The sequence below is a fragment of the Telmatherina bonti genome (assembly GCF_933228915.1).
Source record: "Telmatherina bonti genome assembly, chromosome: 16".
NCBI classification, from domain to species: Eukaryota; Metazoa; Chordata; class Actinopteri; order Atheriniformes; family Telmatherinidae; genus Telmatherina; species Telmatherina bonti.
In genome coordinates, this window is record NC_136614.1 from 4,626,546 (window position 1) to 4,650,690 (window position 24,145).

At 49.1% G+C, this 24,145-nt stretch overlaps 1 protein-coding gene across 1 annotated transcript in view; it reads left to right on the plus strand.

Moving 5' to 3' along the window:
* Nucleotides 1–24,145, plus strand: part of xrn2 (5'-3' exoribonuclease 2) — a 155,256-nt gene that overhangs the window by 32,248 nt on the left and 98,863 nt on the right. The window contains exons 7-21 of the mRNA XM_079255481.1: nucleotides 3,949–4,021; nucleotides 4,117–4,167; nucleotides 4,749–4,906; nucleotides 4,979–5,053; nucleotides 8,514–8,647; nucleotides 9,171–9,228; nucleotides 9,310–9,417; nucleotides 9,531–9,575; nucleotides 9,667–9,807; nucleotides 11,975–12,019; nucleotides 16,675–16,769; nucleotides 17,899–18,034; nucleotides 19,615–19,722; nucleotides 19,878–19,967; nucleotides 20,059–20,131. Coding sequence (XP_079111607.1) covers nucleotides 3,949–4,021; nucleotides 4,117–4,167; nucleotides 4,749–4,906; nucleotides 4,979–5,053; nucleotides 8,514–8,647; nucleotides 9,171–9,228; nucleotides 9,310–9,417; nucleotides 9,531–9,575; nucleotides 9,667–9,807; nucleotides 11,975–12,019; nucleotides 16,675–16,769; nucleotides 17,899–18,034; nucleotides 19,615–19,722; nucleotides 19,878–19,967; nucleotides 20,059–20,131 — 1,390 coding nt within the window. The remainder of the gene's footprint in view (nucleotides 1–3,948; nucleotides 4,022–4,116; nucleotides 4,168–4,748; nucleotides 4,907–4,978; nucleotides 5,054–8,513; nucleotides 8,648–9,170; nucleotides 9,229–9,309; nucleotides 9,418–9,530; nucleotides 9,576–9,666; nucleotides 9,808–11,974; nucleotides 12,020–16,674; nucleotides 16,770–17,898; nucleotides 18,035–19,614; nucleotides 19,723–19,877; nucleotides 19,968–20,058; nucleotides 20,132–24,145) is intronic.

The following is a 24,145-nucleotide window of genomic DNA, read 5'->3' on the forward strand; positions in this document are numbered from 1 at the left end:
CTGTCTCGTGCCCACGTGTTATCCACGTCTCCTGTCTCGTGTCCACGTGTTATCCACGTCTACTGTCTCGTGTCCACGTGTTATCCACGTCTACTGTCTCATGTCCACGTGTTATCCACGTCTACTGTCTCGTGCCCACGTGTTATCCACGTCTCCTGTCTCGTGTCCACGTGTTATCCACGTCTCCTGTCTCATGTCCACGTGTTATCCACGTCTACTGTCTCATGTCCACGTGTTATCCACGTCTACTGTCTCGTGTCCACGTGTTATCCACGTCTCCTGTCTCATGTCCACGTGTTATCCACGTCTCCTGTCTCATGTCCACGTGTTATCCACGTCTCCTGTCTCGTGTCCACGTGTTATCCACGTCTCCTGTCTCATGTCCACGTGTTATCCACGTCTACTGTCTCGTGCCCACGTGTTATCTACGTCTACTGTCTCATGTCCACGTGTTATCCACGTCTCCTGTCTCGTGTCCACGTGTTATCTACGTCTACTGTCTCATGTCCACGTGTTATCCACGTCTCCTGTCTCGTGCCCACGTGTTATCTACGTCTACTGTCTCATGTCCACGTGTTATCCACGTCTCCTGTCTCGTGTCCACGTGTTATCCACGTCTATTGTCTCGTGCCCACGTGTTATCCACGTCTACTGTCTCGTGTCCACGTGTTATCCACGTCTCCTGTCTCATGTCCACGTGTTATCTACGTCTACTGTCTCATGTCCACGTGTTATCCACGTCTACTGTCTCGTGTCCACGTGTTATCCACGTCTCCTGTCTCGTGTCCACGTGTTATCCACGTCTCCTGTCTCGTGTCCACGTGTTATCCACGTCTCCTGTCCCTTGTCCACGTGTTATCCACGTCTACTGTCTCGTGTCCACGTGTTATCCACGTCTCCTGTCTCATGTCCACGTGTTATCCACGTCTCCTGTCTCGTGTCCACGTGTTATCCACGTCTACTGTCTCGTGTCCACGTGTTATCCACGTCTCCTGTCTCGTGTCCACGTGTTATCCACGTCTCCTGTCTCGTGTCCACGTGTTATCCACGTCTAATGTCTCGTGTCCACGTGTTATCCACGTCTCCTGTCTCGTGTCCACGTGTTATCCACGTCTCCTGTCTCATGTCCACGTGTTATCCACGTCTACTGTCTCTGTCCACGTGTTATCCACGTCTCCTGTCTCGTGTCCACGTGTTATCCACGTCTCCTGTCACGTGTCCACGTGTTATCCACGTCTCCTGTCTCGTGTCCACGTGTTATCCACGTCTCATGTCCACGTGTTATCCACGTCTCATGTCCACGTGTTATCCACGTCTCCTGTCTCGTGTCCACGTGTTATCCACGTCTCCTGTCTCATGTCCACGTGTTATCCACGTCTACTGTCTCGTGTCCACGTGTTATCCACGTCTACTGTCTCGTGTCCACGTGTTATCCACGTCTCCTGTCCCGTGTCCACGTGTTATCCACGTCTCCTGTCTCGTGTCCACGTGTTATCCACGTCTACTGTCTCGTGTCCACGTGTTATCCACGTCTCCTGTCCCGTGTCCACGTGTTATCCACGTCTCCTGTCTCGTGTCCACGTGTTATCCACGTCTCCTGTCTCATGTCCACGTGTTATCCACGTCTCCTGTCCCATGTCCACGTGTTATCCACGTCTCCTGTCTCATGTCCACGTGTTATCCACGTCTCCTGTCTCATGTCCACGTGTTATCCACGTCTCCTGTCTCATGTCCACGTGTTATCCACGTCTCCTGTCTCATGTCCACGTGTTATCCACGTCTCCTGTCTCATGTCCACGTGTTATCCACGTCTACTGTCTCATGTCCACGTGTTATCCACGTCTCCTGTCTCATGTCCACGTGTTATCCACGTCTCCTGTCTCATGTCCACGTTTTATCCACGTCTCCTTTTTCGTGTCCACGTGTTATCCACGTCTCCTGTCTCATGTCCACGTGTTATCCACGTCTCCTGTCTCATGTCCACGTGTTATCCACGTCTCCTGTCTCATGTCCACGTTTTATCCACGTCTCCTGTCTCATGTCCACGTGTTATCCACGTCTCCTGTCCCGTGTCCACGTGTTTTCCACGTCTACTGTCTCGTGTCCACGTGTTATCCACGTCTACTGTCTCGTGTCCACGTGTTATCCACGTCTCCTGTCTCGTGTCCACGTGTTATCCACGTCTCCTGTCCCGTGTCCACGTGTTATCCACGTCTCCTGTCCCTTGTCCACGTGTTATCCACGTCTCCTGTCTCGTGTCCACGTGTTATCCACGTCTCCTGTCTCGTGTCCACGTGTTATCCACGTCTCCTGTCTCGTGTCCACGTGTTATCCACGTCTCCTGTCTCGTGTCCACGTGTTATCCACGTCTACTGTCTCGTGTCCACGTGTTATCCACGTCTCCTGTCCCGTGTCCACGTGTTATCCACGTCTCCTGTCTCGTGTCCACGTGTTATCCACGTCTACTGTCTCGTGTCCACGTGTTATCCACGTCTCCTGTCTCGTGTCCACATGTTATCCACGTCTCCTGTCTCGTGTCCACGTGTTATCCACGTCTCCTGTCTCGTGTCCACGTGTTATCCACGTCTCCTGTCCCGTGTCCACGTGTTATCCACGTCTCCTGTCCCGTGTCCACGTGTTATCCACGTCTCCTGTCCCTTGTCCACGTGTTATCCACGTCTCCTGTCTCGTGTCCACGTGTTATCCACGTCTCCTGTCTCGTGTCCACATGTTATCCACGTCTCCTGTCTCGTGTCCACGTGTTATCCACGTCTACTGTCTCGTGTCCACGTGTTATCCACGTCTACTGTCTCGTGTCCACGTGTTATCCACGTCTACTGTCTCGTGTCCACGTGTTATCCACGTCTCCTGTCTCGTGTCCACGTGTTATCCACGTCTCCTGTCTCGTGTCCACGTGTTATCCACGTCTCCTGTCTCGTGTCCACGTGTTATCCACGTCTCCTGTCTCGTGTCCACGTGTTATCCACGTCTCCTGTCTCGTGTCCACGTGTTATCCACGTCTACTGTCTCGTGTCCACGTGTTATCCACGTCTCCTGTCTCGTGTCCACGTGTTATCCACGTCTCCTGTCTCGTGTCCACGTGTTATCCACGTCTACTGTCTCGTGTCCACGTGTTATCCACGTCTCCTGTCTCATGTCCACGTGTTATCCACGTCTACTGTCTCGTGTCCACGTGTTATCCACGTCTCCTGTCTCGTGTCCACGTGTTATCCACGTCTACTGTCTCGTGTCCACGTGTTATCCACGTCTCCTGTCTCGTGTCCACGTGTTATCCACGTCTCCTGTCTCGTGTCCACGTGTTATCCACGTCTCCTGTCTCGTGTCCACGTGTTATCCACGTCTCCTGTCTCGTGTCCACGTGTTATCCACGTCTCCTGTCTCGTGTCCACGTGTTATCCACGTCTCCTGTCTCGTGTCCACGTGTTATCCACGTCTCCTGTCTCGTGTCCACGTGTTATCCACGTCTCCTGTCTCGTGTCCACGTGTTATCCACGTCTACTGTCTCGTGTCCACGTGTTATCCACGTCTCCTGTCTCGTGTCCACGTGTTATCCACGTCTACTGTCTCGTGTCCACGTGTTATCCACGTCTACTGTCTCGTGTCCACGTGTTATCCACGTCTACTGTCTCGTGTCCACGTGTTATCCACGTCTCCTGTCTCGTGTCCACGTGTTATCCACGTCTCCTGTCTCGTGTCCACGTGTTATCCACGTCTCCTGTCTCGTGTCCACGTGTTATCCACGTCTCCTGTCTCGTGTCCACGTGTTATCCACGTCTACTGTCTCGTGTCCACGTGTTATCCACGTCTCCTGTCTCGTGTCCACGTGTTATCCACGTCTCCTGTCCCGTGTCCACGTGTTATCCACGTCTCCTGTCTCGTGTCCACGTGTTATCCACGTCTCCTGTCTCATGTCCACGGTTTGTCCAGGTCTTCCTGTCTGATGCCAGCGTTCCAGGGGAAGGTGAACATAAGATCATGGACTTCATCAGGAGACAGAGAGGTACTGATGCTGCAGACAGTATCGGTTGCTGGTTGATGTGAAAAGCGTAAAGTTTTCCTGTCTCATGTCCTGTCCATTCCGTCCTGTTTTGACAGCTCAACCCAACCACGACCCCAGCACACACCACTGCCTGTGTGGAGCTGATGGTAGGTCCTTTAGATCTTCTTCATGCTGGGGGAAAATATCAGATTTAGACCTCAAAGAAAAGTGGTCTCCACTCTGGCGGGATGTCCTTTTCCAGTCGAGGTTTTAGGATGAAAAAAGCAGCCAAGAACCGTGTCACATGACTGGTCTGATGGGCCTATCGGAGGTCATGGTGTTGTCATGAGAAGCTTGCATATTTTACTTGATTTTTGTTTTTTGTTTTACATTACATTTAATATTTATTTCTTCTTTGATTCATTTATGATTTTTGTTTTTAATTGATTTTGATAAATTTACTTGTTTTTTACTTTCGACATTTAATTTTAGTGATGAGATGATTGACAGGTGCTGCTGGGTTGTGGGAATGTGTTTTTCTACTTGTTTTCTACTGAAATGAAGCGTTCTTGTCCTCTGACTGGTAGCGTGTTGAGGTAGAGCAGCGTTGTGTCGTAGCGTATGAACCTGGAGGTGTGGCGGTGGTGAAGATGCACCACCACGAGTTGAACTCCCAGTCTGCCTTGTGTTGGACCAACTGGTCGTCTTCCCAGCCTGACTGGCAGAGCTTGTCTTGTCTCCCTGGCAGCGGATCTGATCATGCTGGGTCTGGCCACACACGAGCCGAACTTCACCATCATCAGAGAGGAGTTTAAGCCCAACAAGCCGCGGCCGTGCGCTCTCTGCGGACAGATGGGCCATGACATCAAGGAGTGCCAGGGCGTGGCCAGAGAGAAGCAGGGACAGGTGAGGAGCCCTGCTTCCCTATGCTTCGCCATGACAACCAGCCCACTCAGACGTTTCCTCCATCTCTTCCAGCACGACGAGTTTGCAGACACCATGCCGTCCTCTGAGCAGGAGTTCATCTTCATCAGACTTTGTGTTTTGCGGGAGGTAAGTAAACGCAGCATCGAACGTGCGGAGCATGTTGCATACCGCCGCCACGCGGCCCTGATGGCGCTGCACGTGTTTCATGCTTCTCTAACCTGTCCAGCAGAGACAGAAGCCGCATTGTCCTGATAAAACCTCTGTTATTCTTTCTGTATCTGCTGATCTAAATGAAGACGGAAGATTCCAGCTCAGAGCCGTAGATCTGAAACCGCTTCCTCCACACGCTCCAGTTTCAGCCAATCAGGGCTCGGCGATGCTAAAAAAGCTAACATGTTGATGAGAAGAGATCAATCTGCGGTTCCTGGGTTTGATGCTGGACATAAAGTTGGATCTTGTAGACCAGGGGTAGGCAACTCACCTGGCACCCATCAGACCTAACCAGCAGACCTGTGCAGTCTGCTGGTTAGCCACTGATTTGAATCAGGTGTGTTGCAGCAGGGAAACTCCTAAATATACCGAACTTCGAGATTAAATTACTTTTAAACGGCGAGTTAGAAAAAATTCACTCCCCCCACAGTTGTCATGAAGGTAAACCTGAGCTATTAAACCTAAAATGGATTTTTGTACCAGGCTGTAAACATGTTTATTCCTGCAGTGAAGTTGGTCTTTTTAACATGGGAGTCTGTGGGGATTTGCTCTGTTTTGCAGCCCCTAGTGGATGAAGGGGGAACTGCAGTTTTTATTTCCTTTCTAACCTGTCCTGTTCAGCATCTCAGCAGACAGAACAACAATCTGCGTGTCGTATTTTTGCCAGACAGATTTGCTCTGTCAAGGGAGACATCTCATGTAAATAGCTGCCCTTGATAATCTGAATATTTTTATTATTATGATAGTTATTTTATTTTATTTATTTATTTATTTTTTATTTTTCCTTTTATCGTTTTGCAATCATCTTGATATGGCCGAGCTGGACCTGGCAGGGAAAGAGGAAAAAAAGAGGAAATGAAAGGAGGAAAGAGCGAGAGAGAAAAGAAAGGCGTGTCTAAGCTGCTAAAGTTACAGTATTTGCAAAACAATATAAAGTACTGAAAAAATACAACAAGACATCAGTAGGATAGTGACAATATTCAAAAACAGACAAAAAATGAAAAATAAAAGTAAAAAAAGTAAATGAATGAATAAAATAACAATTCCAATACAAACTGTTATTAAACATACCTACAGAGAGTCATCAGCAACATTTAGTAGGAAGCAGATGGGAAGATGAGCGCATGTGGGCGTGCACGTGTGACTGTTCAACCTGTGATCATGCAATCAAAGATCAGCTGAGTGCTTGTAGGGGAGCACGACCACGACCCGAGGTGTAGGGGAGGAAGCCAACAGAGCCCGGGCAGGCAAAGCAGAGAGAGCCTCCGTCCCCCGAGCCCAGAGCAGTGGAAGCCTCCAGGCAGGCGCCACCCGGCGCCACGAGGCAGGGGCACCGGGTAGCACAGGGCGACGGCACGCCGGCCCGGCGGGCGCCGGGTGCTGAAGCGCGGGCCGCACAGAGAGCCGGCAGCCCACAGGCCCCAGGACCACCCGTTCCCCCCGGCAGAGCCCCGGCCAAGACCCAGCGGGCCCCGCCCACCCAGAGCAAAACCATCGCGGGCCGGCGCCACCACGATACCAGGGGCGGGATCCCCAAGGACAAGGACACGTCCGTAGACCCTCCCCACAACCCTCCCGCTGCTTCCTATCCCCCCTCTCCAGCACCCTCCCCATCCCCCTCCCTCCCAAGCCCTACTGTCCCCAACACCCCCCCCCCCCCCCCCTTCCTCCATCCCCCCCCTCCCCGCCCCACCCCTCCCTCCCATTCCACACCCCCCCTTCCTCCCAATCCCCCCCTCAGCGACAGCCGGAGCCGGACGACTGCAGGCCCCAGACCTGAACCCCCCCCCCCCCCCCCCCCCCCCCCATGCAGCCAACCAGAGACCCTGCCGGCCCCCCCATGCGGCCCAGGCATCGCCCAGGACAGAGGGCCCCCCGCAGCGCCCCGTCCCCAACCCCCAGGCCAGCACCAGGCCCGCCCCCCGTACCCCGAGTGCTCCCCACGAAGAGGGGACATAGGAAGACCGCTGCCCCCCCACCCGCCCGCCTCTGTGGTGTGTGCCAGTAAAAAAAGGGGTGGCGGTGGGGGGGTGGGACCAGCTGCTGCCAGACAGCCAGACCCCCCCTCCCCAGCATTCCCTTGTTTATGTGAGTGTGTGAGTGTGTGTGTGTGTGTGTGTGTGTGTGTGTGTGTGTGCTGCTTGTGTAAATGTAATAGTGTCTAAGTTGTGAGTAAAATGGAGGGGAGAAAGACCCCAATGGGAGGGGATGGGCAAGGGCCCCCGCTGTAGCTCCTGTCCCCCCCCCCATGGCCAAGGCGCCTGTCCCCTCCAAACCCTAAATGTATATTGGTGTCTATGTTGCAGTTAAAATTTAGTGGGGCAGGTGGTCGCCGGGGTCCATCGGAAAATGCCCCTTAGGGTTCCCGGGACCACCGACTTCACCCCCCCACCGTGCCCTATATGCTGTATGTATGATGTCGGAGGGGGGCATGGGGAGGGGCACAACCAGGGGAGAAGGACTCCTCCCCTGGGCGACCAACTCCTCAGCTGGCCGCAGTAGGTGCCCCCACCTCACCGGGACAGCCCCAGGGCAGAAGGGCAAGCCTCGGCTCGCCAGGTGCCGCAAGAGGCAGCAGCCCGGTTGTCCCCCCATCCCCGGCGGCCCAGCGCCAACACTCCAGGGGCCGGAGAGTCCCCGGCTCCCACCCAGACATCCATCCAGGTCCGGGGCCCGGCGCCACCAGCAACGCCAAGACCGCCGCCGACGGGAGGAGACAGAGGGAGGATCCCCTCCCTCTGGCTCTACCCCACCCATTCCCAACCATCCCCGTCCACCCCCCCTCCTCTGCTGCCACCCCCCCCCCCCCCCCCCCCCCCCCCCCACCTGTCTAAGCATTTAGACATATTTGTAGCCAAGAAGGTTGACTGAGACTGATAGATAGGTCTGCCTCCCATTTGGAAGTTGGCAAGGAATTTCAATCATCTATTTTTGACATCGACCTGTATACTTTTGAAAGTAACTTTGGGCTACAAAGTTCCATAAATTCTGCTACTGTGGGAGGAAGTTCCAAGTCTATTTGATGAGGGGGGAATTTCCTAAGTAAAATGGATTTAAGTTGCTGATATTCTAGAAATCTGCTACTATTAATTCCATATTGTGATGATAGAGTGTCAAAAGATAAAATTCTTCTGTTATGATAATATGCTCTAAATAATTAATTCCTTTATTAATCCATTGTTTAAAGTTGATCATATTTTTGTTTAAAAGAATGTCAGAGTTGTTCCAGATAGGTGTGAGTTTACATGGGATTATTGATGAATTGGTTTTTTTAAGAAATTCCCACCAACTGCAGGTTCTAGTTTCACTATGAACCGGTGCAGGTTGGCGCTTGGTCAAAGCCTGAGATGAATCCCGGCTGTCTGCATGTTTTCAGTACCTGTCCAGAGAGCTGACCATGGCCTCCCTCCCCTTTCCCTTTGACTTTGAGCGGAGCGTAGACGACTGGGTCTTCATGTGCTTCTTTGTGGGAAACGACTTCCTGCCACATCTTCCATCCTTAGAAATCAGGTGAGCTCCATGTGGAGGTTTGTTTTCTACCAGACTCCAGGCAGCAGGCGGTGTGTGGGCTCTGAGCTAGTTGAGCTTGCGCCTTTATTATTTCATTCAAACCATTCATCAGATTTAAACTGTGATCTCAGACGTATGGAACATCCCGTCATGTGAAGGAGACAAACGTTTGGCATTTCACGTACAGTAATCACAAAGCAATTAGAGATGAAGTTCCAGCCGGTTGACTCGCCGGTTAATCATCTAATCCTTTCAGCGCCGCTCTGAATCAACGGCGGCATTTTAATCACAGCAGTTTACCGTTTCACAATTTGCATTTTAAATCACCGCTCTCATTAGTCTCAGGCTGATTGTAATGTTGAAATCTGATGCTTTTTGTCCTCCATCGTTATGGAAACGGGTTTATCAGCCTGTTTCTCTGAGCTTTTTCTCTGGATTTACAACTGAGCCTCTCTTCCTGCTCCAGCATTCACAAGTCTGAGCACTAACAGTTCAATTTGACTTTCTGTCTGCTTCCCTGAAGAGAGGGCGCGATCGATCGTCTGGTCAACATCTACAAAGACGTAGTGCATAAAACCGGAGTGAGTAGCACTGAAAGCCACAAAGCCGCAGCAGGAATGGATTTTCTGTAGTCTGACTGATCTATGATTGGTCCACTGCAGGGTTACCTGACGCAGAGCGGCTACGTCAACCTGGAGCGAGTCGAGTTGATCATGCAGGCTGTGGGTGTGGCCGAAGACAACATCTTCAAGAAACGCAAAGAGGACGATGTAAGCCTTTCCTGCAGTCACTGCAGGTCTCTGTGTGGCTGCGTACCACTACAGACCCAGATTAAACATGCTGCGTTCTCTCACTCGTCTTTATGTCGCGTCACTTCCTGCAGGAAAACTTCAAACGCAGAAATAAAGAGAAACGAAAGCGGATGAAAGTGAGTGCAGCAGGTTTTACCTCGTCACGTCTGCACTCTCTGTGGTGATTATCTGGATTACCTCTCACCTCTTTGTCGTGTGTTGCTGCAGGCAGAAAGACAGGGTCCTGCTTTCCTCACCACGGGCCAGTTTGCTCCTCAGGCCCTCGGCAGAAGAGACCAACCCGATCCCGTCCAGAACGCTCGGCACCAGGCCTACGAGATGAGGATGAACTCAGAGCAGCACAACAAGGTACTGCTTGTGCAGAGGAGTTACCACCTCCTGGAAGCAAACAAAGAAATAAATTTATCCTTGCATAGATGCCACAGAAGTATAAAAACATTTCCTGCAAGCTCAAACACTAAAAAACTTTCCACAAGCTCTTCAGAGCCAGCGGAAAGATTGTCCCTTCTGTAATGCCGTAGTAGGTCGCATCGGAATGTACTGCTTTTGTATCGCTAAGACCACGGCCTCTCACATTAGCTGCTATCGCTAAGACCACGGCCTCTCACATTAGCTGCTATCGCTAAGACCACGGCCTCTCACATTAGCTGCTATCGCTAAGACCACGGCCTCTCACATTAGCTGCTATCGCTAAGACCACGGCCTCTCACATTAGCTGCTATCGCTAAGACCACGGCCTCTCACATTAGCTGCTATCGCTAAGACCACGGTCTCTCACATTAGCTGCTATCGCTAAGACCACGGCCTCTCACATTAGCTGCTATCGCTAAGACCACGGCCTCTCACATTAGCCGCAATCGCTAAGACCACGGCCTCTCACATTAGCCGCTATCGCTAAGACCACGGCCTCTGACATTAGCTGCTATCGCTAAGACCACGGCCTCTCACATTAGCTGCTATCGCTAAGACCACGGCCTCTCACATTAGCTGCTATCGCTAAAACCACGGCCTCTCACATTAGCCGCAATCGCTAAGACCACGGCCTCTCACATTAGCTGCTATCGCTAAGACCACGGCCTCTCACATTAGCTGATGTCGCTAAGACCACGGCCTCTCACATTAGCTGCTATCGCTAAGACCACGGCCTCTCACATTAGCTGCTATCGCTAAGACCACGGCCTCTCACATTAGCTGCTATCGCTAAGACCATGGCATCTCACATTAGCTGCTATCGCTAAGACCACGGCCTCTCACATTAGCTGCTATCCCTAAGACCACGGCGTCTCACATTAGCTGCTATCGCAAAGACCACGGCCTCTCACATTAGCCGCTATCGCTAAGACCACGGCCTCTCACATTAGCTGCTATCGCTAAGACCACGGCCTCTCACATTAGCTGCTATCCCTAAGACCACGGCGTCTCACATTAGCTGCTATCACAAAGACCACGGCCTCTCACATTAGCTGATGTCGCTAAGACCACGGCCTTTCACATTAGCTGCTATCGCTAAGACCACGGCCTCTCACATTAGCTGCTATCGCTAAGACCACGGCCTCTCACATTAGCTGCTATCGCTAAGACCACGGCCTCTCACATTAGGTGTTATCGCTAAGACCACGGCCTCTCACATTAGCTGCTATCGCTAAGACCACGGCCTCTCACATTAGCTGCTATCGCTAAGACCATGGCCTCTCACATTAGCCGCAATCGCTAAGACCACGGCCTTTCACATTAGCCGCTATCGCTAAGACCAAGGCCTTTCACATTAGCTGCTATCGCTAAGACCACGGCCTCTCACATTAGCCGCTATCGCTAAGACCACGGCCTCTCACATTAGCCGCTATCGCTAAGACCACGGCCTCTCACATTAGCCGCTATCGCTAAGACCACGGCCTCTCACATTAGCTGCTATCGCTAAGACCACGGCGTCTCACATTAGCTGCTATCGCTAAGACCACGGCCTTTCACATTAGCCGCTATCGCTAAGACCACGGCCTCTCACATTAGCTGCTATCCCTAAGACCACGGCGTCTCACATTAGCTGCTATCGCTAAGACCATGGCCTCTCACATTAGCTGCTATCGCAAAGACCACGGCCTCTCACATTAGCCGCTATCGCTAAGACCACGGCCTCTCACATTAGCTGCTATCGCTAAGACCACGGCCTTTCACATTAGCCGCTATCGCTAAGACCACGGCCTCTCACATTAGCTGCTATCGCTAAGACCACGGCGTCTCACATTAGCTGCTATCGCTAAGACCACGGCCTTTCACATTAGCTGCTATCGCTAAGACCACGGCCTCTCACATTAGCCGCTATCGCTAAGACCACGGCCTCTCACATTAGCTGCTATCGCTAAGACCACGGCGTCTCACATTAGCTGCTATCGCTAAGACCACGGCCTCTCACATTAGCTGCTATCGTTAGGACTGCAGGTCTCAGCTTAGCAGCTAACACTAATATTGGGAGCTGTCACATTATCAGCTGGTGCAAAAACAGTTTTTTTTCTTTCAGAATGCAGCTCAGTCTCTGAAAGCCATGATGAGGAACAGAGGCAACGTAAGTTGATTTACATCTGAGTTTCATGATTTGAGTCTTACTGTGTGTCCCAGCATGAAGATGTGATGAAAATGAAGATGTGTAAAGAAGCTTGAATGTAACAGAATTACGCGATACAGGGATATTTTGGGCTATTTTGTTTTGATAAAACAGCTGATCGAGGTGGTGAGAAAGTACCAACATTTTTACATGTGGCATTAAAACACTCGGACCCAGCCACGTGCACGACCCGCCCTGCCGCGTGCAATGTTGCTTGTTAAATATGAAACTAGAAAAGCAGAGAGCGGAAACCTCCGCCAAGCACGATGTCAAAGAATCCTGAATGCTTGTCTACTGGGAGGTACTCCTCCACCTGGATCTTGGTGCTGCTCCCCTCCACAGTAAAGCGTCATTCTTCTTGGTGCTGCTGCCGCTTTGGTGCCCCCCAGGTCTCAGTGGCAACGTTCACATAAGTCTTGATTCAGAATAAAGAGGAACATGTAAAAATGTAACTCTCAGTTAAACTTTCAGTAAAGTTGCTGCTTTATTCTCCTTTTAAATCATTGAAACATTCATCCTTCCTCATCCTGCCCCATCCTGCCTCATCCTGCCCCATCCTGCCTCGTCCTGCCCCTTCCTGCCTCATCCTGCCTCGTCCTTCCTCATCCTTCCTCATCCTGCCCCATACTGCCTCGTCCTTCCTCATCCTGCCTCGTCCTTCCTCATCCTGCCTCATCCTGCCTCGTCCTTCCTCATCCTGCCTCGTCCTGCCTCGTCCTTCCTCGTCCTGCCCCGTCCTTCCTCATCCTGCCTCATCCTGCCCCATCCTGCCTCATCCTGCCTCATCCTGCCTCATCCTGCCCCATCCTTCCTCATCCTGCCCCATCCTGCCTCATCCTGCCCCATCCTGCCTCGTCCTGCCCCATCCTGCCTCATCCTTCCTCATCCTGCCCCATCCTGCCTCATCCTGCCCCATCCTGCCTCGTCCTGCCCCATCCTGCCTCGTCCTGCCCCATCCTGCCTCGTCCTGCCTCATCCTTCCTCATCCTGCCCCATACTGCCTCGTCCTTCCTCATCCTGCCTCGTCCTTCCTCATCCTGCCTCGTCCTGCCTCGTCCTTCCTCGTCCTGCCCCGTCCTTCCTCATCCTGCCTCGTCCTTCCTCATCCTGCCTCGTCCTGCCTCGTCCTTCCTCGTCCTGCCCCGTCCTTCCTCATCCTGCCTCGTCCTGCCTCATCCTTCCTCATCCTGCCCCATACTGCCTCGTCCTTCCTCATCCTGCCTCGTCCTTCCTCATCCTGCCTCGTCCTGCCTCGTCCTTCCTCGTCCTGCCCCGTCCTTCCTCATCCTGCCTCGTCCTGCCTCGTCCTTCCTCGTCCTGCCCCGTCCTTCCTCATCCTGCCTCGTCCTGCCTCGTCCTTCCTCATCCTGCTTCATCCTTCCTCATCCTTCCTCATCCTTCCTCATCCTTCCTCATCCTGCCTCATCCTGCCTCATCCTTCCTCATCCTTCCTCATCCTGCCTCATCCTTCCTCATCCTGCCTCATCCTTCCTCATCCTGCCTCATCCTCCCTCATCCTGCCTCATCCTTCCTCATCCTGCCTCATCCTTCCTCATCCTGCCTCATCCTTCCTCATCCTGCCTCATCCTCCCTCATCCTTCCTCATCCTTCCTCATCCTGCCTCATCCTCCCTCATCCTGCCTCATCCTTCCTCATCCTGCCTCGTCCTGCCCCGTCCTTCCTCATCCTGCCTCGTCCTGCCTCGTCCTTCCTCATCCTGCTTCATCCTTCCTCATCCTGCCTCATCCTTCCTCATCATTCCTCATCCTGCCTCATCCTTCCTCATCCTGCCTCGTCCTTCCTCATCCTGCCTCATCCTTCCTCATCCTTCCTCATCCTGCCTCATCCTCCCTCATCCTGCCTCATCCTTCCTCATCCTCCCTCATCCTGCCTCATCCTTCCTCATCCTGCCTCGTCCTGCCCCGTCCTTCCTCATCCTGCCTCATCCTTCCTCATCCTGCCTCATCCTTCCTCATCCTTCCTCATCCTGCCTCATCCTCCCTCATCCTGCCTCATCCTTCCTCATCCTGCCTCATCCTTCCTCATCCTTCCTCATCCTGCCTCATCCTCCCTCATCCTGCCTCATCCTTCCTCATCCTTCCTCATCCTGCCCCATCCTGCTTCATCCTGCCTCATCCTGCCTCATCCTGCCCCATCCTGCCTCATCCTGCCTCATCCTGCCCCATCCTGCCTCATCCTGCCCCATCCTGCCTCATCCTTCCTCATCCTGCCTCATCCTGCCTCATCCTGCCTCATCCTGCCTCATCCTGCCTCATCCTGCCCCATCCTCCCTCATCCTGCCCCATCCTTCCTCATCCTGCCTCATCCTGCCCCATCCTGCCTCATCCTGCCTCATCCTGCCTCATCCTGCCTCATCCTGCCCCATCCTTCCTCATCCTTCCTCATCCTGCCCCATCCTGCTTCATCCTTCCTCATCCTGCCTCATCCTGCCTCATCCTGCCCCATCCTCCCTCATCCTGCCCCATCCTTCCTCATCCTGCCTCACCCTTCCTCACCCTTCCTCATCCTGCCTCATCCTTCCTCATCCAGCCTCATCCTCCCTCATCCTGCCTCATCCTTCCTCATCCTGCTTCATCCTTCCTCATCCTGCCTCATCCTGCCTCACCCTTCCTCATCCTGCCTCACCCTTCCTCATCCTGCCTCATCCTCCCTCATCCTTCCTCATCCTTCTTCATCCTGCCTCATCCTTCCTCATACTGCCCCATCCTGATTCATTCTTTCGCATCTTGCCTCATTTTGCCTAATTTTCAATTCAACTTTATTTATATAGCGTCAAATCACGGCAATGCCATCTCAAGACGCTTTACAGACAGAGGGGAAAACATCATGAAAGCCAATTCATAACAGCCTATATAAGGAAACCAACAGATTGAGTTGAGTCCAACTGATAACCAAAGGCTCTGCCTCCTGCTCGGCTCTTTGAGACTCTAGGAACCACAAGTAAGCCTGCAGTCTGCGAACGAAGTACTCTGCTTGGTATATAAGGAACAATGAGGTCTTTGATATATAGTGGTGCCTGGTTGTGGAGGGCTTTATATGTAAGGAGAAGGATTTTAAATTCTATTCTGGATTCAACAGGCAGCCAATGAAGAGAGGCTAAAACTGGAGAAATATGATCTCTCCTGCTGGTTCTGGTCAGGACTCTGGCTGCAGAATTCTGGATCAGCTGAAGGCTTTTCAGGGCATATTTAGGACAGCCCAGTAATAGAGAGTTACAGTAATCTAGTCTCGAAGTAACAAAAGCGTGAACCAGTTTTTCTGCATCACTCTGAGACAGAATGTCCCTAATTTTGGCTATATTACGTAAATGAAAGAAGGCTGTTTTAGTAACCTGCTTAATATGTGGGCCAAAGGACAGGTCCGAGTCAAATATTACTCCAAGGTTTCTCACTGTAGCACTGGAAGCTAAAGTAATGCCATCCAGGTTCATTACAAAACCGGAACATTTAGCTCTGAGTTTTTCAGATCCAACGAGAATTATTTCAGTCTTATCTGAGTTTAAGAGGAGAAAATTTCTAGACATCCAAGTCTTTATGTCTATGAGACAATTTTGTAGCCTATTGGGCTGATTTGTTTCATCTGGTTTAAAGGATAAGTATATCTGAGTATCATCTGCATAACAATGAAAGTTTATTCCATGCTGTCTAATAATTTTGCCTAAAGGGAGCATATATAGCGTGAAGAGTACTGGTCCAAGTACAGAACCTTGAGGAACTCCATGACTTACTGTAGTTTGGGAGGAGGACTTGTCATTTACATGAACAAACTGAAGTCTATCAGATAAATATCATTTAAACCAGCTTAACGCTGTACCTGTAATTCCAATCACCTGTTCTAGTCTCTGTAACAGAATGTTATGATCGACTGTATCAAATGCAGCACTAAGATCAAGCAAGATAAGTACGGACACAAGTCCTTTGTCTGAGGCCATAAGAAGGTCATTAGTAACTTTCACCAATGCCGTGCCGTTTGCCTCATCCCACCTCATTCTGCCTTATCTTATGTCATCCTTCCTCATCCTGCCTCATTCTGCGCCAGCCTGCCGTGCAGGCCTGGACTCTTTATTTACAAATGGTTCCTTTTTATTGGTCAGGCAGGAGGTGGGGTCAGTTTTCTTCTGGTAGATGGAAAGGTGAGGGCTGTGACGATGGCCGCCGATTCTATTTAAATTATGATTGTCACGATTTTTCAATATTGCTGATTTTTGTATATTAAAAACTAGATAAAATGTACAAAACTTTGTTTGTGCGTCATTTATTTCAATGAGGAAAAATTAACACAGTTGCCAGACCGGCATGCTGCTGCTATAATGCCCCCGCAGACACGTAGAAAGATCAATAAAAACAATAACAATGACAAACATTTTTTACTGGATCATTTGTATTTATTTGTGAAAAAGAAATTTTTAACAAAAAAAAATCTATTTTAAACTTGTGAAGCAAAATATGGGGAAAAAAATTGATTTGATCCCCCCCCCCTCAAACGGGTCTTAATAAAGAGAAATGATCGTCTACTGGCCTCGGGGGTTTGGTCAATATCTAGGTCAAAAGTGCTGTTCATCATTCAGGCTAATCGGTCTTATTTTACCTGCTCAGGTGTCTGCAGGACCCCGAGACGGCGCCGATCAGCGGGGAGCGAAGAGGAAAGCCGAGGACAGCGACAGCGAGCCGGAGCCCGAGGACAACGTCAGGTAGACTTCCTCAGGGACGTTGTTGAGTTTTACCCGTTCAGCTCATGCAGCACGTTTAGAGGCCTGGAATCATGAAGAAGTCCCTGTATGCCGGAAGCCCTGATGTCGCCTGAACTGAAACGAAGACATGGATGTGTGGAGAGTTGGTCACCCCTCTGGGACTGTGTCCCCTTAGTCCAGATCCTGCATCCAGACCAGAAATACCAGCATCATAACCTGGAAATGCTGTCTCACTACAAACCAGTTAAAAGTACAGAAAAAGATGGTAAAAAAAGAGAAAATAAAAATAAATAAATAAAATTATAAATAAAAAAAGTCATGTTTATAGTTACTTTTATTCCATTCCAACGTTTAATAAAATAGTAGTTAATTTATATGTTTATTATTAAATCCTTAGTTCATTTTAACCCCCCAAAGGGTCCATCCTGGGGGGCCAGATGCACCCTCTGGGGGGGCCGCCATGGGCCCCAGGGCTTATGTTTCCTGAAGTGTTTCCTGAAGAAAAACATATTTTCTTCCACCACATGTTTAAAGACATCCAGCCTGCTTGTTGTCAGAAAGTGCTTGTTTAAATAAAGTTTTCTTGGAAAACAGCAGCTGAAAGAGTGAAACGCAGAAGTCAGAGGGAGAAGCCAGAGTTAGGTCCCGTGCTGCGGAGCAGGTAGTTATGGAGTCATGTTTAGTTAACATGCATCCAGGCTTTCCCCCAGTAATGATCACCGTGCTAAAAATCTCCTTATTCCCCCGTCCTCCCTCTGCTCTCATTAATATGGAAAGCCTCAGCGTTGGAGTACCTGCCTCTGTGACTCCTCAGAGCTTTTATATCCATCTGACTAAATTGGTATTCATGGAGGCTTTTCTGTCAGGAGCGGCGCTCCCTGCGGACAGATGCCGGCCCGCCGGGATGATATGCACAGAACGGCATCTGCCAAGAAGTCAAAACCAGCTGACTGTTTCAGAAGAATCGAGCTGTTCTGTTTTTATTATCATGTCTTCAGATAATGAGGTTTACAGACCAGCATTAATATATCTCACGACTGCCTCATTTACACTTAATCCAGTAAAACCTCCAGATTTAGGGTGCAGGAGGTCTGCTCTCATCCTGACTGATGCCGTCTGTTTGCTGCAGGTTGTGGGAGGATGGTTGGAAGCAGAGATACTACAAGACCAAGTTTGACGTGGACGTGACTGATGAGGATTTCAGGAAGAAGGTGGTTCGGTCCTACGTGGAGGGTCTCTGTTGGGTGCTGCGCTACTATTATCAGGTAACGTTGATGTTGTTGCCTCCTGCCAGGGCTGGGTGATCGATTCATTCCAATCTGCTGTTTAGAAAAACAGCTGTCTGTTTTGGAGCCCCTAGTGGATGAGGGGGGAACTGCATCTTTATGCACTTAGGCTTCACAGTTAGGCTGCCGCTCGGTCCAAGCAGACGTCCGTCCTCACCAGAATGTGTTCATTTCAATGCAAGCAGGGTTTTAAAATGATTTTTCCTTGTCTGATTAGTTCTGATCAATAACCTTCAGAGTGGCCCGCTGTAATCCGTCCCCACACCTCCAGCAGCCAGGAAGTCCGTCAGCAGGCTCGGCTTTTCCAGACGCTTGTCATCGAGACGTTTCTGTGTCGGTGAAGTGGAATATTCATCTTTATCTGGAACTGCATTAATGAGCGGCGCGGCCTCTTCAGAGGAACCGGGGGCTCGGGCTGAGCCGCGGGGATTTGTTCTGGGCTGACTGGACATGCTGCGTGTCTCGGGGGGCCTCTGTGAATGAATTCATAGCCGAGTGTCTGCAGACGTGGACGTGTCTGCTCCGTGTTGCAGCGCATTCACGCTTCTGTCTGTGGATCTCAGCGGGCCAGAGCACAGAACCCAGGAGGTTCCAGCTCCTTCATCCGGTTCTGGAAGTTCTGCTAGAAATTCTGTTTCACCATCACACCTGGAGGCTGCTGGAGCCCACATACCCCTGTTTCTGATACACCTCATAGTTCTCCTGCACCGGTTCTCCTGCACCGGTTCTCCTGCACCGGTTCTCCTGGACCTGTTCTCCTGCACCGGTTCTCCTGGACCTGTTCTCCTGCACCGGTTCTCCTGCACCGGTTCTCCTGCACCGGTTCTCCTGCACCGGTTCTCCTGCACCGGTTCTCCTGGACCTGTTCTCCTGCACCGGTTCTCCTGCACCGGTTCTCCTGCACCGGTTCTCCTGCACCGGTTCTCCTGGACCTGTTCTCCTGCACCGGTTCTCCTGGACCTGTTCTCCTGCTACGCACTGGTTCTTCTCACTGCTCGTTCTGCCAGGCTGCGGGTTCTGGCGCCAGGCTGCGGGTTCTGGCGCCAGGCTGCGGGTTCTGGTGCTCGGAGAGGCTGAGTTGTCCAGGCGTCAGGATTTTGTCCATAGTCGCTGTGAAGAATGGGATTGTCTCTGAGATGAGCGGCTGCAGGTTTCATCCTGATGAAGAAGCAGAAGCTGGAAGCTTAATTCTCCGTTTAAAACCTCTTCATTTGTTTCACTTTTTTATAAAATGTCACTGCATCCATCTCCATCTGCTTTTATTGGATTTTAAGCTTCTTGTAGCAGGAAAAGGACAAAGCGGAGCTTTTTCTTTTCATTCTGCCTCCGTATCTTTTCTCCCCTTTAAGACAAGATATCACCTTAAACCTCACATGAGACTGGATTCATTTTCCCGTTTATCCCGAGCATCAGATCTCGTGTTTTCCATCTTCAAATGAGCCAGAACAACTTGTTTTAACCTGTTAAAACGTTCTGGTTGCAGAAATGAGAGGTCTTCTTATTCTGCTGCCATGTGAAGTGTTTCTAACGTCAGTGATTGTTTCCCTGCTGATCTCCAGGGCTGCGCCTCCTGGAAGTGGTACTTCCCGTTCCACTACGCTCCCTTTGCATCCGACTTCAAAGGCATCAACGACATGTTCACAGATTTTGAGAAGGGCACCAAACCGGTGAGAAGTCATTTGTCTGGATGTTTTCCATCTGTCCTCGTTCTTTTTGTCTCGTGTTCCCTCAACAGTTGTTTTTACTGAGACAGACCTGGTCTCATTGGAGACCAGCTGTAAGTAGAGGAGTTTCTAAATGTCTTGCTGGGTGTCTTATACAGTTTAAGCCTTTGGAGCAGCTGATGGGGGTGTTTCCTGCCGCCAGCGGGAACTTCCTGCCACCATCATGGAGGAACCTCATGACCAGCCCAGTAAGTCAGTCAGACCAGAAGGGCAACCTGCTGCATCGTCTCATTTCAACCGCTTCAGTTTACTTACTGCTTTCAAATTACATCCACGCAGGACTCCTCCATCATCGACTTCTACCCCGACGACTTTGCCATCGACCTGAACGGGAAGAAGTACGCCTGGCAGGGTGAGTCTCAGGACTCTCCATGGAGTCTGTTCTGTTTATTCCTTTTTCAGTCTGACACGTCAGCTGTATGACGTTAACAGCAAGTTAAACACATCTCCTTTTATGGAAAGACATCTATCCAGGAGACACTGGCTGTTACCATGTTACATGTAACCACAATGTACTCCGTGTTTCCCATGTTACATGTAACCACAATGTCAACCATGGTTAACATGTTACATGTAACCACAATGTCAACCATGGTTAACATGTTACATGTAACCACAATGTCCTCCGTGGTTAACATGTTACATGTAACCACAATGTCAACCATGGTTAACATGTTACATGTAACCACAATGTCCTCCGTGGTTAACATGTTACATGTAACCACAATGTACTCCGTGTTTCCCATGTTACATGTAACCACAATGTCAACCATGGTTAACATGTTACATGTAACCACAATGTCAACCATGGTTAACATGTTACATGTAACCACAATGTCCACCATGGTTAACATGTTACATGTAACCACAATGTCAACCATGGTTAACATGTTACATGTAACCACAATGTCCTCCGTGGTTAACATGTTACATGTAACCACAATGTCCACCATGGTTAACATGTTACATGTAACCACAATGTCCTCCGTGGTTAACATGTTACATGTAACCACAATGTACTCCGTGTTTCCCATGTTACATGTAACCACAATGTCAACCATGGTTAACATGTTACATGTAACCACAATGTCAACCATGGTTAACATGTTACATGTAACCACAATGTCCACCATGGTTAACATGTTACATGTAACCACAATGTCCGCCATGGTTAACATGTTACATGTAACCACAATGTCCTCCGTGGTTAACATGTTACATGTAACCACAATGTACTCCGTGTTTCCCATGTTACATGTAACCACAATGTCAACCATGGTTAACATGTTACATGTAACCACAATGTCCACCATGGTTAACATGTTACATGTAACCACAATGTCCTTCGTGGTTAACATGTTACATGTAACGACAATCTCCACCATGGTTAACATGTTACATGTAACCACAATGTCCTCCGTGGTTAACATGTTACATGTAACCACAATGTCCACCATGGTTAACATGTTACATGTAACCACAATGTACTCCGTGTTTCCCATGTTACATGTAACCACAATGTCAACCATGGTTAACATGTTACATGTAACCACAATGTCCACCATGGTTAACATGTTACATGTAACCACAATGTCCTCTGTGGTTAACATGTTACATGTAACGACAATGTCCACCATGGTTAACATGTTACATGTAACCACAATGTCCTCCGTGGTTAACATGTTACATGTAACCACAATGTACTCCGTGGTTAACATGTTACATGTAACCACAATGTCCACCATGGTTAACATGTTACATGTAACCACAATGTCAACCATGGTTAACATGTTACATGTAACCACAATGTCAACCATGGTTAACATGTTACATGTAACCACAATGTCCACCATGGTTAACATGTTACATGTAACCACAATGTCCTCCGTGGTTAACATGTTACATGTAACGACAATCTCCACCATGGTTAACATGTTACATGTAACCACAATGTCCTCCGTGGTTAACATGTTACATGTAACCACAATGTACTCCGTGGTTAACATGTTACATGTAACCACAATGTCCACCATGGTAAACACGTTACATGTAACCACAATGTCAACCATGTTTAACATGTTACATGTAACCACAATGTCCACCATGGTTAACATGTTACATGTAACCACAATGTCCACCATGGTTAACATGTTACATGTAACCACAATGTCCACCATGGTTAACATGTTACATGTAACCACAATGTCCTCCGTGGTTAACATGTTACATGTAACCACAATGTACTCCGTGTTTCCCATGTTACATGTAACCACAATGTCAACCATGGTTAACATGTTACATGTAACCACAATGTCCACCATGGTTAACATGTTACATGTAACCACAATGTCCTCCGTGGTTAACATGTTACATGTAACGACAATCTCCACCATGGTTAACATGTTACATGTAACCACAATGTCCTCCGTGGTTAACATGTTACATGTAACCACAATGTACTCCGTGGTTAACATGTTACATGTAACCACAATGTCCACCATGGTAAACACGTTACATGTAACCACAATGTCAACCATGTTTAACATGTTACATGTAACCACAATGTCCACCATGGTTAACATGTTACATGTAACCACAATGTCCACCATGGTTAACATGTTACATGTAACCACAATGTCCACCATGGTTAACATGTTACATGTAACCACAATGTCCTCCGTGGTTAACATGTTACATGTAACCACAATGTACTCCGTGTTTCCCATGTTACATGTAACCACAATGTCAACCATGGTTAACATGTTACATGTAACCACAATGTCCACCATGGTTAACATGTTACATGTAACCACAATGTCCACCATGGTTAACATGTTACATGTAACCACAATGTCCTCCATGGTTAACATGTTACATGTAACGACAATCTCCACCATGGTTAACATGTTACATGTAACCACAATGTCCTCCGTGGTTAACATGTTACATGTAACCACAATGTACTCCGTGGTTAACATGTTACATGTAATCACAATGTCCACCATGGTAAACACGTTACATGTAACCACAATGTCAACCATGTTTAACATGTTACATGTAACCACAATGTCCACCATGGTTAACATGTTACATGTAACCACAATGTCCACCATGTTTAACATGTTACATGTAACCACAATGTCCACCATGGTTAACACGTTACATGTAACCACAATGTCCACCATGGTTAACATGTTACATGTAACCACAATGTCCACCATGGTTAACATGTTACATGTAACCACAATGTCCTCCGTGGTTGACATGTTACATGTAACCACAATGTCCTCCGTGGTTAACATGTTACATGTAACCACAATGTACTCCGTGGTTAACATGTTACATGTAACCACAATGTCCACCATGGTAAACACGTTACATGTAACCACAATGTCAACCATGTTTAACATGTTACATGTAACCACAATGTCCACCATGGTTAACATGTTACATGTAACCACAATGTCCACCATGGTTAACATGTTACATGTAACCACAATGTCCACCATGGTTAACATGTTACATGTAACCACAATGTCCTCCGTGGTTAACATGTTACATGTAACCACAATGTACTCCGTGTTTCCCATGTTACATGTAACCACAATGTCAACCATGGTTAACATGTTACATGTAACCACAATGTCCACCATGGTTAACATGTTACATGTAACCACAATGTCCTCCGTGGTTAACATGTTACATGTAACGACAATCTCCACCATGGTTAACATGTTACATGTAACCACAATGTCCTCCGTGGTTAACATGTTACATGTAACCACAATGTACTCCGTGGTTAACATGTTACATGTAACCACAATGTCCACCATGGTAAACACGTTACATGTAACCACAATGTCAACCATGTTTAACATGTTACATGTAACCACAATGTCCACCATGGTTAACATGTTACATGTAACCACAATGTCCACCATGGTTAACATGTTACATGTAACCACAATGTCCACCATGGTTAACATGTTACATGTAACCACAATGTCCTCCGTGGTTAACATGTTACATGTAACCACAATGTACTCCGTGTTTCCCATGTTACATGTAACCACAATGTCAACCATGGTTAACATGTTACATGTAACCACAATGTCCACCATGGTTAACATGTTACATGTAACCACAATGTCCACCATGGTTAACATGTTACATGTAACCACAATGTCCTCCATGGTTAACATGTTACATGTAACGACAATGTCCACCATGGTTAACATGTTACATGTAACCACAATGTCCTCCGTGGTTAACATGTTACATGTAACCACAATGTACTCCGTGGTTAACATGTTACATGTAATCACAATGTCCACCATGGTAAACACGTTACATGTAACCACAATGT